Raw genomic sequence first — 14,892 nt, 5'->3', positions numbered from 1 at the left:
ATGTCCATTGGTGTTGGATGTGCGCGGCTTGTTGCATCTACTAATCTACTAGTGTGACGATCGGCCCTACGGATGATTGCCCAGGGAAAGACACGCTCCCAATTCACATTAGGATTTCCTGCGCAGATGTCGTGTTCACTTTGCATTTGAGATGACCACTAACAAAGCAGAATAGTAAGTGCATGCAAACAAATCTTGAGAGATTAGAACGAAACCAAATAATCACTCAGCTAATGGTCGATTTCGCTAGAGCATCCGATGATAGCTTGTGTGACAGATGTGTATGCGAGACCACGATTGTACAACTGTGTCACTTTGGCATACGTGTCTTGCAGCATCCAAAGCGCGACTCGATGTCGAGCAAATTCAAGAACACGTCAATAAAGCATATGCCTAATTCTGGCATCTCTCCGGTATTATTCGAAGATATCATGAGCAGTCGGGGCGTTGTACAGATGTAAGCTCAGTCGATGAAATCGTGACGTCAGGCGATCTAGGTCGGCCTTACTCCGACCACGCCTCAGCTGCGATCTTTAAATCAAAAAACATCGTGATAATAAAATAAGTTCTCACATCTATGACTTGGAGTGTTGACAATAATCCACTAATGGTAGCTTGAATCGGAGGACGGGCAACTGGAATTGCACCTAGAAAGAATGGTTTGAACCATGTCAGGAGCTTCTGACATAGCTCAGACCATTCCTGAAGAAGTCGCCATTGAAGACTGTAGATTCATGGGGACTTCGAGAGTTGAACTCCTCGCCAGAGAACCAGGGCACACTAGTGATGATAAATTCGAATGGAGAGTGGATGAAGGAACGGGAAACTCACCAGAATGGAGTCATGGGGTCAATTGATCGTTTTTCAAACTCCGTCCGCTCGACCGTGTCTTCCCCCAAACCTTCATGACCGTCTTGACGGAGGAAACCTGAAAGTTGCGAAAGTTCTGAGGGACGGATGGTCCTGTCCCAATCTCCGGTATATACATATGGCGACTTGTTTTGCCAAAGAAAGAAGTGGTTCCCCGGGAAAGCACCTTCAATTGACTTGCGCAGGCTCGGAGATCTTAGGTGATTAATATATTGATTTTGCCTCATGCAATTATGCGTCAATCGTTGTAGTTATTTGCAGCTGCACCTAAACTACGCCGTCTTCATTCTCATATATCAGCGGTGGGTATAGGCCTCATATCTCAGCCAGCCGACACAAGGTGACAATGCTCACTGCAACCAGGGTTTCGGGTTTTCAGCCGACGGCGTGAGTGCGTATTCGATGTGTTGCAAGCATTAGTGCAGTTCTGCATATCCTGTTAGGAGAAATTGGACCAGACCGCAGAAAACAACAGTACCGTGACAGCTTCATCCTTTCGATGACGAGATGGGTGACATGGAAATCGTATGCATCATGCTTCATGTCTTGCTGATCTAGTAATACGGGGCGACCTCGAGTGCTTCTTTTACTAATAATTGTCAACATGTGGTGCTTCTAGAACCCAGAATCCAGATACTATATAAAAGCCATACTAACATTTCGATGCACCCCAACCGCGTGCATGATGGGCTTTGCTCTTTGGATCCTCCTTGCGTCATCCCTAGCTAGTGCACAGGTCTTTGACCTCTCTGAGCTACAATGGACGCTCAAGAACCAGAATGGTTCTATTATTGTGTCCGGGTTCTTACCCTCGCAGGCTCACCTTGATCTTTTCGAGGCTGGTATCATTAATGACCCATTGCTCGGTATAAACGGTGTGTTGTGCAATGTGTTAATCGATTATTCGATTGTTCATTCATCACAGAGTTCACGGAAAGATGGGTCATCAACGACAACTGGACGTACACCGCGGACTTGACTCCATTCACCCAAACTTACGAGAATGACGCGTCCAGGAAGACTCTCCTTGTTTTCTATGGAATTGACACCATTGCTAATATTGTCTGTGGTGATGTTCACGTATAAATTTATTTGTGCGTTGATGCCGATGACCTAGACGTTTGCCGGCTATCCCGTGGCTTGGGTCAATAACCAGTTCCGGCGGTACATCTATGATGTCTCAGACTATCTGAGTTCTTCTGCCGGAGAAGATAATAACCTGACAATTTCGCTCGAGAGCGCGTGGTATTACGGGCTGAATGTAACAATGCGACCAGATGCCGAATACTTTCCCAATACTCAAAGTGTGACCACTTCGGATAATGTATGCACGTAGTTTGTCTCCAAAGGCATTTCTAATGTTTGATTTAGTACGAATACCCTGATGTTCGTGCGTGGATCCGCAAGATCAACGACGACTTTGGCTGGGATTGGGTGTGTCTCATCATTCTTTTCAATGTATGCAGCTTTCTCAATACCAATAGGGTCCAGCTTTCGTTCCCAGCGGCGTCTACAAACCGGCCTACCTTGTAACGCTTTCTGATTCTGAACTTCGAGATTCAGCTTGTGATGCTACCTCGTCCCCAGTAACGAGCAGTTCTATCCTTTTGGAGGAAACGTCTCTCGATATTTACAAGTACGGCCAAAATCCATCTGTTACCCCTGATCAATCTGCAGACTGGATTGTCAACGTTACGTTTGGCATTCGCTCAATTAAATCGTTCGAAACGCCGACCGTCACTCTGTTCATCCCAGAACTCGAGATCACATCGGGGCCGTTGAATCTTGGACCTATACTTGCCAACGTCGATGAGAACATATACCTGAGTGTCAACTGGTCTATTCCAGATAACACTCCTGAAAGATGGTATCCAGTCGATCTTGGCAACCCCAAGCTTTACAACCTAACTGTCACTTTGGACCTATCTCCGGGTCAGGGCGATGGGCCAAGAGCTGAATCGATCACCCAGACTATCATTACTGGCTTCCGCACCATCCAACTATTGCAAACTCCTTACTCCGAAGAGGAGATTGCATCCCGAGGTATTACTTCTGGTGACCAATGGCATTTCGCTATCAACGGAAAGGCGTTTTATAGCAAAGGAACGAACATAATCCCTTTCGATCCCTTCTACTCGCGCATCAAACCTGAGGCAGTTCGTTGGGTCCTGGAGAGTGCTGTCAGGAGTGGCCAAAACATGGTATCACAATTTCTATAGTCATGGGAATACTAGTTGAAGATGATTTGTTCCTAGCTTCGTGTTTGGGGTGGCGGCATTTATCAGCCATCCGATGCTACTACCGATGGAGGGTTGTATAGCTTTTACAGTCTTTGCGACGAGCTCGGTATACTTGTGTGGTCGGAGCTTATTTTCTCCGACTCACTATTCCCCATTAACGACTTCTTGCTGGAGTCCATCGAGCCTGAAGTGCGTCAGAATGTTCGAAGGGTTAATAAGCACCCAAGTAATGTACAATGGGCTGGTGGCAACGAAGTCGAGGGTATCGTGATGGCAGCCAACGCCTCCCTTGATAATGGGACGCATTACCTGGATGAGGTCCGCAATCTACTACAGAAGAAAAACTGGCTAACTGATTTTCGCCCCATAGTTTATTTACATGTTTCAGGATTACTTGCATGATATCGTGCTTTCCGAGACGAACTCTGTCCCGTACACCGACTGTTCGACAACTAGCGGTGTTCTAAGTCTCGATCCTTATGTCCTTCGTTTTGCAAATGGCACTCCAGGACATATTTATGGGAATACTGGTGTGTTCTTATCTAGTCTTGATTGAGTGGCTTTCTAACACTTACATCACAGAGCGATACGACTACGATGCCTCGGAGGCCTTCGATCTGACGACATACCCTGTTGGTCGGTAAGTCCAAGCACCAACACTTTTACACCGTGACTGAAGAGAGAGGAATGCAGGTTTGTCAATGAATTTGGGTGTGCACCTGTCATTGATCAAAGGAGCCATACTAATGCTGTTACAGCTTCCACTCAATGCCCTCGTTCTACAGCTGGAAGGAGGTCCTCGAAAATATTGAAGACTACTCATTCAACTCATCTGTCGTGATGTCCCGTGACCATCATCCTCCCGCTGGCGATCTCTCGTGGCCGAACCCCAATGCGCCTCAAGGCCAGTACCAAATGACCAGTGCTGTTGAGCTCTGGCTTCCCACTCCTGGAACTTCAGACTCAAACCAAACCTTTGCCCAATGGTGCTGGAGCACTCAGCTTTTCCAGTCCATGAATATGGTCGCCGAGATCGCATGGTACAGGCGTGGTGCGGGTTTGGGCGAGAACAACCTCGGAAGTTTGGTTTGGCAACTTAACGACATCTGGCAGGGTGTCAGCTGGTCAGCCATTGAATACTCTGGAAGATGGAAAGTCCTTCAGTACGGCTTGGCGACTGTCTACTCTCCTGTCATCATCAATCCCTTCTGGTTCCCAGGGAATGAGTCGCTCACCATACTAGCTACGTCTGACCGCTGGGAGACGGTCACAGGCACCGCGCAATTGACATGGTATGACTGGAGTGGAAATGCGATCAGTTCGATGACCACGCCATTCTCCATCCCGACTCTGAACAATTCGCTTATTTACAAGGGAATCGGCCTCAATTCTATCCTGCCCTCCGGCTACAACGCCAAGGACGTCTGGCTTTTGATGAACGTGACCGCTACTGCAGATAACAAACTTGTGACCAGCGAGTCCTACGTATGTCCTTTCTGTTTCCGGTAACAACAAGCGCTGACAAGTACTTGGTACATTAGTTTACTCCGGTGTCGCTCGCCTATGCCAACCTCATCGACCCACATATCGCTGTAATCGCAGGCGAGAACTATACATTCACATTATCTGCCAAGGGCGGCGTAGGTGCTTGGACGTGGCTTGATCACCCTTCAGGGACGGTTGGGTACTTCCTTAATCCCACGACTGGGCTTCCTTCAAACGGTTACTACCTCATTCCTGGTATCGATCGTACTGGTAAGTCTGCTTGTCCGATATCGTTGTCGCATAGCTCATTGTAATCCGTCAGTCCAATTTATATCCAACATGGAACTTGCGACTGACCGAAGTCCTGATCCTGCCGACTTTGTGGTGAGATCGTTATGGAACAACACTCACATTTAAGGCGCAGTCCGGAAAATTGAACAATTACTACATAGTTCTGCAAACGCCAGATTATTCGCAACCGACTATATGTCCAAATGAATGTCATTCACCCTCGGTAATGCAGAGACGAAGTGGTATAAAAATTGTACAGATCATTAATATCCATCACAAGGACATGCAGGTAATATATACGTGTTCGAATGCAAATGCAGTACAGTGATGCAGCTGAGGATTGAAAGAGAAGAAGAAATCACAATAAAAGGTCAACAGCGAGATAACAACGAAGTGATTAGATGAAGCGTCTGTTCGTCAATACCCTCGTGGCCTTCCAGAGCTGTCACAATGGCGGACGATTTGTCAGACAGTTTCTTCAGAGCTAGACATGCAACAGCATTCTCAAGCCGCAAGGAAAGCGAATCAAGGTGCATCATGATTTCCAGATCAGATGTTTTCTCGTTCATCGGGGGGAGAAGCAAGTTCGGATCACCATACATCACCAAAGGCTCCAAAACTTCTTCATCGGAGAGAGGCTCCGATGGAAGGTCAGACACATGCTCCTTCTGTTCGAGGCGAGGACGAAAGATACGGCCCGAAGTCAGGGCCTCAATGCGCAGGCATAGCATAGCTAAGTCTCTGACTTGAGCGATGCTCAGCTGGACTCGGGCTGTGTATGGAGATGTGTTCAGATGCGACCCAGACGCATCTATGTCCTGACGGCCTAAGAGGGCTGCTGGGTAGACGAGGGAAACCATCTCCGGAATCTCCAACCCCTTTAACTTCACTTCCCCAGCAGGGACAAGGGCTATCTGCATTTGCTTGATCGCCTCGATAGCTTGAGTTGGCTGAAACTCCGAGTACTCCGTGTCCTGGCCATTCTCGAAGATCCTGGCATTCATCTCGCGAACGACGTTGGCGCTGCACATGATTTGCCCACCCAGGGCGATCCCGCTGATACGAGCGGCCCGGATGACCATGGGCCCAAAGTAGTCCATCCGACCGGTGATAGGATCTGGTTCGCATACTGGAGTACCGCAGTGGACCCCCATGCGGACCGAAAGTCCACGTGCAAGAAGTTGTCCATCCTCATCATACACCTCTTTACCTTCAGGGCACTCCAATATCTCCAGTGGCCAGGGTTCGCGGAGAAGTTGCAGCTGAACGATGAGGCACCACCACATCGCGGCAAGGGTAGTCGGAAAGGAGCACATGAATGCGTCGCCTTCCGTCTTGACAACGTAACCACCGCAGGTTCGAAGATGTCGTCGCAAAAGGTTATTGTGAATACGCATTGCTGTGGGCATGCCTGCATTTGCTTCCCATAGTTGTGTTGAATTTCGAATGTCGGTGAATACCAAGCAGAGATGCCCAGTGGGCGGGGAAACCTCCCCTTCTAAGCGAGCAATGGTCCGATCAACGATATCTGCTTTCTTCCCTGCCCTCTTTTTATTGATAGAGCTGTAGACATCTGGATCCACGAGCGAGTCTGTTATGGGCTGTCGAGAGCGGAAGAGGTCGGAGACGCATATTACCATGATCATGGTGTTTCCGTCCGCGCCATAGCTTATGGCAAAGTCACGTAGTTTCTGTGCCGCAATCATTGGGTCAGCTTCGGAGCGAGCGATGTCGACTGCGGTCTGGTAGGATATATACTGCCACAATCCACGGTTTCCGATGATCACGAACTCGTCGAGCTCGGTTAGCTGGCGAACGTAGATGTCGGGTCGCGCATTGACTACGGGAAAGTCGTGGAAATATCCAAAAGCTCGAGACGTATTAACCTCGTCATGGATGAGTCCCGTTGGCGATATCCAGCCCTCTGCGAGCCGGATGCGCCTCGCCTCATCCCGGTCATAAGGGTCATGATTCTTGGAAATGAGTTGTGCATTCCCTTGGCTTGAGATGACAGCAAGGGCATGCCCGACGTTAGCAACATACAGCGTTCTGCCGACCACATAAACCACAATTCCGGAGGCTCCTTGTCGTAGGTAAGAAGATTCGGGTCCAGAAGGACCGGTGGTAGTTGCACTGACTTGGGACATCTTACGAGATGGCTGTGAGTAGAGCTTGTCGTGAAGCTGCCTGTTTAGCTTCAGGAATGTGCGCCTCAATGCGTCCGTTACGCCATCCCTTCGCTCCCCCTTCTGGTCTTTCTTCAGTTGAAGAAGCTGCTCGGTGAAGACAGAGGCGAGATTGTCGTGCAGGTACTTTGACAGAGTATTGTTGCCGGGAAAAGCTTTAGTACGCCCAAACATTGCGAACAGGGCTTCATCCTTCTTCCCTCCGAACTCGGGCAAGACGAGATCGAGCGTGGTTAGGTACCCATCCCTCCCAATGGTGTCGGCAATGCCATATGACATTCCGTTAACTTCTGTCTGAGAAGTACGAACACGGCGTTCGTCAGAGTCTTCAGGGATATTGGGAAGGAAAGTGGTCATCACATCCATCAACCCGAGAACACGGAGCTGAGATAGTTGAGAGAAGTCGGAAAGTACCCTTCCATGTTCATCTACCACGCGCTTCCCACCGTTGTTCTGCTTTAGATCCAATTTCTTATTCCCTGACAGGTTAAGGTACTTCAAGTTACAATTGAAATTCCTGCCGGCGCCATGAGTAATTCAGTCATCTACGTTCAAACAATCGAAACATACCAGTTCCAATCAAATTCCCAATTATGGATGTTGTACCTTAACAGGTTACTGCCAGCGTCAAGGATGGTCAGACTGGGAATTTTGCCCAGTTCAGCGGGAAGTGTTTGAAATTTGTTCCCATTCAAGAACAACACCGATAATCTGGTCATTTTCACGAGGTCTTCAGTGGGAATACTAGTTAGCTGGTTGCCACTAAGATACAGTTCCTCAAGCTGCTGTAGATTGCGGAGGAAGGAAGTCGGTAGTTCCTGAATTTCATTGAAGGATAAATTGAGGACGCGAAGCTCCTTGAGGATGGTGAGCGGAGGGATTGCTTCCTCTGTAAGACGATTCTCTCCAATTGAAAGTCGCTCGAGAGAGTAAGCGAGGGGAGGGAGTGCTCGACTAGGTGCGTTGTGTATTGACATGGTGTATGTAGCATTTGAGGGCTTTCTTGGAATGTGGCCGGCTCGGGAGGGTGATGATGATGAGGGGATCTCGAGAGTTATTCCAGATGGTGCTGGTGCAATCAAGTTATCTCCGGGAGGATCGTGCCAACTAGCAAGCAGATTCGAGGTAACGTTGATATGCATTAGCGATGCGCAATTCCAGAGGCTCACAGGTAGCTCCGTCAAGCTGTTGTTATGAGCATCAAGGATTTCTAGGCGCTGAAGGAGGCCGATAGTGGAGGGCAAAGAGACGAGTTTGTTATCGCAACAGGAAAGGTGTATGAGATGGGAGAGTTCACCGAGGGAGTCTGGGAGCGTGCGGAGTTCATTGTGGTCAAGTTTCAGAGTTTTAAGGGCAGGGAGCTGAGAAAAATCGAATGCATCAAGAGAGGAAAGTTTAGCGTAGGAGACATCGAGCGTTGTGAGGGTGTGCGATATTTGTGGTGGAGAGCTAGGAGCGAATTTGAGAAATGTGATATCATTATGGGAGGCGTCCAGAACCGACAGGTTGGGACCAATGGACAGATGGAGGGCGTGAACGTAATTGTGATCGGCATAGAGAGTTTGGAGTTTGGGTAGGGTGTAGGCGATGGAAATGTCAGATATGTTATTTCTTCGACAGTCAAGTAATTGTAGGTTGACAAGATTCCTGCATTCTTCGGGTAACTTGACCACCTGATTCCCAATCAAAATCAGGCGCTCAAGAGTGACGAGGCGACCAATTTCCTCAGGAAGTTCCGTGATCATGTTGAAAGACATATCAAGCTCAACAAGACAGGGCAGCTGACAGATGACGCTGGGCACGTTCACGAACTTGTTATTCGAGATGTTTAGGAAGTTCAGAAATTTGAGGCGGGGAAAATACCAGGGTAGCTGCTCGATCCTATTATTCTGGAGTCTCAAGCTTGAGAGCTCAGGTATGCGGTCGAGACCAGCATCGTCCAAGTCCACGATGCGATTACACGACAAGTCGAGTCGATGTAGGCTGGTGGAATGCCGAACACTTTGAGGCACTTTCTTCATCGCCATGCTGCACAGTTTGAGATCGCGGAGGGTCGTGCAGGACTGTATAAAATCCAGGGGTATCTCGACCATTGGATTACGTGAGAGATTGAGATATACAATCGAGCTAGCGTTTTGATGGAGGACTATGGGGATGGTGGGTAGACTACAACCTGTCAGGTCGATCAGGTCGAATGCATCAAATGTAAGGTCCTCAGCCTAAAAGCAGGGGGTCAAGTCAGATAATAAGAATTTTTTTCCTGGACAACTTACTGCTGGACCAAGGAGTTGACTTTTATAAACGAATTTCATGAGGAAAGTCATATCTTCGGCACCGAGAAATGAAAGACTATCCGCTTGGTCGTATCCAGCCTGCTCCAATCGACGAATGACGATGGCAGCTGGCCTCTCAGTAGGTGCCAATACACGCTCTGAGAGCGATGAGAAACACAAGCAAGCGCATAGCTGTAAGACGTACCTCGTCCCCTCTCCTTGAGATATAGCTTATGTGTCTCACGCTCCTTGTGCGCAAATAGCTTCTGGTTAAGTGACGGGGTGAGCTCTGCAACAGTGGAGTGTATCGATATTGGGGCAACGTGATATGATCCGTCTGCACGATATATTCGAACGCGAACGCGGTCATTGCTTCCGCGAGAGGGCAGCCTACGCGGGTGGTTGCTTTTTCGACGGGATTTGCGTTTCGAACTAAGTCCCGAGCTGTTGAAAGATGATGTAGCATCTCTCGTGCTCTCTTCGGAGCTTGAGTCAGCCCCGACATCTACCTCCTCCTCACCGTCCTTCTCGACAGCCCAGCTCTCTGGAGCGGTCCACAGAGGTGTTTCATAAATAGTCATTCCAAACACATCTAGCTCCTCTGGTCCAACTGAAGAGGGCAAACTCTTTGGAGACAGCTTTCGAAAATCGATGCAAGCTTTTCGCTTGCTAGCAGGAGAAGTGGAAGAAAACGGATGTGGATTGTTGAACACGAAGGAAGTGGAGAGTGTAGGCGATGGCGGTTGCTGAAAGCTACTTCCAGAAGTACTGGCAATGCTTGGATCAATTGTACTTGATGGAGAAACGTTTGAGGGTACAATGTTCTGCCCAGAAAGGGACGGATTGACAATACCCTCCATGTGCGCAATTGACTCAAGGTCGATCTTCATCAATTCATCACCCTTTGCAGGGGATAATGGAGGACTTGGTGCATTGGGAAGTAGTCGTCCCTTTTGTTGTCGCCCTTTCTCCTTCCTGTCTTTCTTGAGTACTAGTGAGGGAGATGGAACGAAGGGGTTCATGAAAGTTTCTGTTGAAGCGGAGGGACAGGAAGAGATTAACGCCATCTGGGATGACGAGTTTGTATCTGAGGAGAGCCTTCCCCGGCTGCGCTTCTTGAGGATGTCGGTGAACTTCTTCATTTTTCCTCCTCTAGAACTTCCCTGCTCGCGTAAAGAGAAGTCGATCGGTTGACCATAGAAGTCTGAGAGGATTTGTGAATCGGCTCCTCCACGGTGTGGGTAAAGAATGTTGCTGGAGCTTCCTTGCCGAGAAGAGGTGAGGGATGAGAATGACGCCTTGCTCAACCCCATAGAACGTTTGATAAGGCTGGTCGAAATGAACTAGAAAGAAAGGAATATTTAATTATGTTCACTAAGACATCAAAGACAAGCCTTGGAAGATACGGCGCGCCTGACGCACATGGTAGGGGGCGAAAAGACTCACAGGCTCTTCAGTAAGAAAGGGGGCAATCTCTGGATGGTCCCCAGATTCTGGTTTCAGAAAGTCTGGGGGTACAAAACGTTGATGCGAGAATTGGATTGTGGCATCCTGCTCTAAAGAAGATGATGGTTCGGAAAGAATTAACTCTGTGTCAGACCCATAGTCATTCGAAGAAAGGTTAATGACATTCATGAGCGAATTGTCAGTGGCTTCCGGCCAGACACTTGATTTGGTGATACCCAGCTTGAGGATGCGTGCTGGCAAACTTAGCGTCGAGCTGAGAGTTAGAATGGGTCGCTAGAAAGATAAAAGAGAATAGATATGAAGATCAGAAAGAAACCAAGGACAAAAATTCTCACCGAAAAGCGTAATGAGACTAATTACAGGACTTCCAGCTCAGAACGGGCTGGATCCCAGGACTTTCAAACTACCCAACAGCCTTGCACAGGCGTCAGCCCGAGAACGATATTAATATTATTCCGTTCCCCATAATCCTTCCTCTTTGGGTTCTTTACAACACCCGTCGGAGTAACCGCCGGTCCGGTGGTAAATTATCCATAAATGGTATGTTACCCCGGTTTCGGTCAGACAGGGCTTGGCTCCAGTCACCCAGTGCATCGCAACTCAAGAATAACAACACTTGCTGGCGTCAACTAGTGCTGCGGGCTTCATCACCATGTCCTCCACCACGGTAGCATCATCCTCTGCGTCGTCTGCGTCGTCTATGGCGTCCTCCGCCACTGCTTCTGGCTCAAGCACTACCTTTCAATTACCCTCAAGCCTTAAAGTAGGCCGTTCATTATAGGGTTTTACTGCTCACCCTTAATTCATCCAGGTCGTCGGAATAGTACTCGCAGTAACGAGTGGCTTACTGATTGGCTCTAGTTTCGTCTTCAAAAAAAAGGGCTTATTGCGCTCGCAGGCCGGGCATGCAGCAGGCGAAGGAGTCGCGTACCTCAAATCTGTGAGAACCATCCCCGCCACCCTCAGTCTGTCATTAATCTTTGCTATCAAAGCCATTATGGTGGATAGGCATGACAAGTGAGTTCTCGTCTATCGCTACTTGCGCCGTGCATAACATGCGAATCCTCAAGTGATGATATGTGGAGAGTTGTGTAATTTTGTTGGTATGTCACTTGAACTCTCACACTATTCTATGCTGACCCTGCGAAGCATATGCGTTTGTTGAAGCACTTGTTGTGGTGCGTGTGAGGACCTCGTTCTCTATCATATATTCACTATGATGTCAAAAGACTCCTATGGGCGCACTATCTGTTGTAATATGTGCCATCCTATCTTCCATATTTCTCAACGAGAAACTCACCTTTTTCGGATGGATGGGTTGTGCCCTCTGTATTGTAAGTATCACCGATCCCTTGTCTTTTCTTGTACCAACGTCTGCCAGATTGGTTCCACCATCATTGCCCTCAACGGTAAGCATTCTACCGAACGAGTATCATATACCAAAGTTTATATATGTCTGGTGCACAAGGCCCACAAGAGCAAACACCTGGTCAGATAAATGATTTCAAGAAACTCTTCTTGGCACCTGGTTTCCTCGCTTACATATCTGCCCTAATTACCATTGCCCTCTCGATTATCTTTTACTTCGGACCCAAGTCAGTCACGTTTCACATGCTATCCCTCTCTTTCCCCCGTTTAGCTTTTCTTTTTTAGATATGGCAAGAGCAACATGCTCTGGTATATATCTGTGTGCAGCACTATCGGCGGCATAAGTGTGAGTGTCACGACCGGGCTCGGTGCAGCCATAGTCACCTCCATTATGGGAGTCAATCAGGCAAGTTGTTGTAATTATCATGACGTCTCATTAGTTGATGGTACCACAGTTCAAAAATTGGTTTATATACTTTTTACTGGCTTTTGTGGTAATGACACTACGTGCGTCATTAATATGCTTTCATTTCGCTCTATTAACGCGGCGCAGTAACGGAAATCTTCTACCTGAATAAATCACTTGCGCTATTCAATACTGGTTAGTGACAGAATAATTATGTGTGTACGCTTGGACTGAATTGTTACACTTGACAGCTATGGGTAAAGTTTGTTTTCTCATTAACACCACTGCACAACTGATTTGATCTGAACCAACTACTAACTATCACAGTAACACCTACGTACTACGTTTTATGTGCGTGACCTGTGCCCAATCACGTTGATTCACACTAATTACTTTAAACAGTTTCATTTTGTTCAATGGTCACAACCATCGTGCGCACAGAAGCAATTATCAATACCGTCTAACTACTCACACATCGTCACAGGTCCTCTTCCAAGGGCTCAGCTCCTCTGTCTCACAAATTCTCACCCTTGTCCTGGCCTTCCTCACAATATGCGTCGGCATCACAATCCTCCAAATGTCCAAGATTGATCCTACGCAGCTGAAACTTGATCGACGGTCCACCATGCTCCTTCAAGCCTCTCGCGCAACCACGGAAGACGCCGAGGAGAAAGGTATTGCCGGTGTGGAAAACCCCGGCATCGAAGCGTTGCGTGGCACGTTCGGCACCATGAGCAGCATCATCCGCGCCCGCTCAGCACGGAGGATGAGCCAATCAAGCAGGCACGCGAGCTCCTCTCTTCGGGCGCATCCAGATGGTCTACCTTCCACGCATGCAAACAACGCATATGATGGGTTGACACGTCATCAGCTATATGATGCCCCTGTGCCGCGGCTGTCCGAGACAGATCGCGCGTCGTCATTTTCGTCTGGATCAACCCCACATAGCCCGCGGAGAACAGCCATTAAATTCGGATCGCAAGATCTCGTGCATTCGTACCGCCTGCCAGGTAGTGGAGATGCGGATGCCACGCATGAACACAGGAACGCTGTGCACTCCCCACCGCCAATACATACAAACTCGTCATTCCACTATCCTCCTCCACCAGTCACTTCGTCGCCGCTTGGTATTTCGCAGTCGCTAGTTGTACCACCGCGTGCAAATGATGAGCCACTAACACCCACTGCGTCAACAGCGTACCACAATCCAATCAAGAGTGATCCATTCGAAACCCCGATAACTCCCGCAATGTCCGCATTCCCCCCGTCGTCTGATATGTTACTTACTAACTCTCCGCGAAGCTACCGAGGCCAGGAGCATGCGCGCCCCACAGAACGCACACGACGTAGCTCTGCAACGGGACAGCGGCGGTACCCGAGAGGTGTAGGTGACGAAGATGAGAGAATAAGCTTATGGGAGCGGGACTCGCATGCGCAGGAGATGTCCTCGGAAGAAGACGAGGAAGAGGATTCATCTCCGGTCCAGGGAATCAGGCTGGTGAAACCTAGTTCTAAGACATGGCTTTGATGAGATGTATGGTCAAAAATGGACTCGGACTGCTTGCTATTAGACAGCTTGGACTGATTGAATTGTTGCATCTACTTGCATGTAATTTCCTGTGTGCCTCGAGCTTCAGAATGCCGGATGGACGCATATGAAGTGAGATGAACTACATAGCGACACATTGATTGCGAACCTCTAGAGTAAGCTTTGCCAGCGAGGAACTTTCAAAAGGACATTCATTGTGAAGGCCGCTTTATCCTCTATGGCCGTGGATGTAACTTTCGTATTCTACTATCTATTTTTATTCATGAATCATACACATGTCACAGAAAGTCACGAACAGTCACACTTGCCGAATTTACAGTCCGCTCGGCAGTCGTCAGATTCGTGAAACATCGAGTGATTAGGATGGTAATATGAAGTGAGTCATATGTATCGAAACTTATGTAAATGTCAGTGATTAGTGCTGAGTATAATGGAATGGATGTGGAGGTGGGTATTGATATATTGATACATGTGTGAATCGTAATGTCCGTGATGCCCAGAGCCAGGTTGTGCAAAAAAATAATGGAGAATTTGGAGTTGAGGCCAGCGTGGCATGAAAGGTAGCGGCGGCAAGTAGCCAGGCTGATCAGAGGAGGCAGGTTCCAGCGGCAAATTTACGGGCGGCTCACAGTAGAGGCACGATGGTTTTCATTGACATCGGTGACCCTGGCTCAGGGTGTGCTTGCACATCTAATTCAATGTCCGACATCGGCATTAGCGGCAGGTTTTGCTGCTGTCACGGAGAAATGATCTTCAC

General features: G+C 48.3%; 3 protein-coding genes across 3 annotated transcripts; 2 read left to right on the top strand and 1 right to left on the bottom strand.

The window, feature by feature from the left end:
- Nucleotides 1-1,357: 1,357 nt before the first annotated feature.
- On the top strand, nt 1,358-5,135 carry EDB93DRAFT_163151 (glycoside hydrolase family 2 protein). Its single transcript, XM_041455559.1, has 12 exons — nt 1,358-1,745; nt 1,796-1,932; nt 1,988-2,194; nt 2,242-2,304; nt 2,355-3,071; nt 3,126-3,428; nt 3,481-3,640; nt 3,693-3,750; nt 3,804-3,821; nt 3,869-4,595; nt 4,652-4,865; nt 4,918-5,135. Exons 1-12 carry the CDS (start codon nt 1,553-1,555, stop codon nt 5,010-5,012), a joined length of 2,892 nt encoding a protein of 963 aa, XP_041309992.1. The 5' UTR covers nt 1,358-1,552; the 3' UTR covers nt 5,013-5,135.
- Nucleotides 5,136-5,257: 122 nt separating this feature from the next.
- Nucleotides 5,258-11,255, bottom strand: EDB93DRAFT_1223305 (uncharacterized protein; the record flags this gene model as incomplete). The annotated part of the gene is made up of 6 exons (XM_041451178.1): nt 11,148-11,255; nt 10,768-11,085; nt 9,551-10,688; nt 9,346-9,503; nt 7,643-9,291; nt 5,258-7,589 (listed from the first exon to the last, which is right to left on the bottom strand). The coding sequence occupies exons 2-6, from the start codon at nt 10,978-10,980 to the stop codon at nt 5,258-5,260; spliced, it is 5,490 nt and encodes a 1,829-aa protein (XP_041309991.1). The 5' UTR covers nt 10,981-11,085; nt 11,148-11,255.
- Nucleotides 11,256-11,321: 66 nt separating this feature from the next.
- EDB93DRAFT_1132373 (magnesium transporter NIPA-domain-containing protein) lies at nt 11,322-14,431 on the top strand. The gene is made up of 15 exons (XM_041448998.1): nt 11,322-11,575; nt 11,624-11,752; nt 11,805-11,829; nt 11,883-11,915; nt 11,962-11,990; nt 12,042-12,146; nt 12,194-12,221; nt 12,281-12,407; nt 12,466-12,586; nt 12,636-12,687; nt 12,734-12,781; nt 12,838-12,843; nt 12,914-12,937; nt 12,989-13,017; nt 13,071-14,431. The coding sequence occupies exons 1-15, from the start codon at nt 11,465-11,467 to the stop codon at nt 14,112-14,114; spliced, it is 1,911 nt and encodes a 636-aa protein (XP_041309990.1). The 5' UTR covers nt 11,322-11,464; the 3' UTR covers nt 14,115-14,431.
- The last annotated feature ends 461 nt before the right edge of the window (nt 14,432-14,892 follow it).

Source organism: Suillus bovinus, assembly GCF_016758785.1.
Source record: "Suillus bovinus strain UH-Sbo-P2 chromosome Unknown EDB93scaffold_13, whole genome shotgun sequence".
Taxonomy (NCBI): Eukaryota; Fungi; Basidiomycota; class Agaricomycetes; order Boletales; family Suillaceae; genus Suillus; species Suillus bovinus.
The sequence above is the reverse complement of the archived record's forward strand: the minus strand, read 5'-3'. Positions and strand labels throughout refer to the sequence as shown.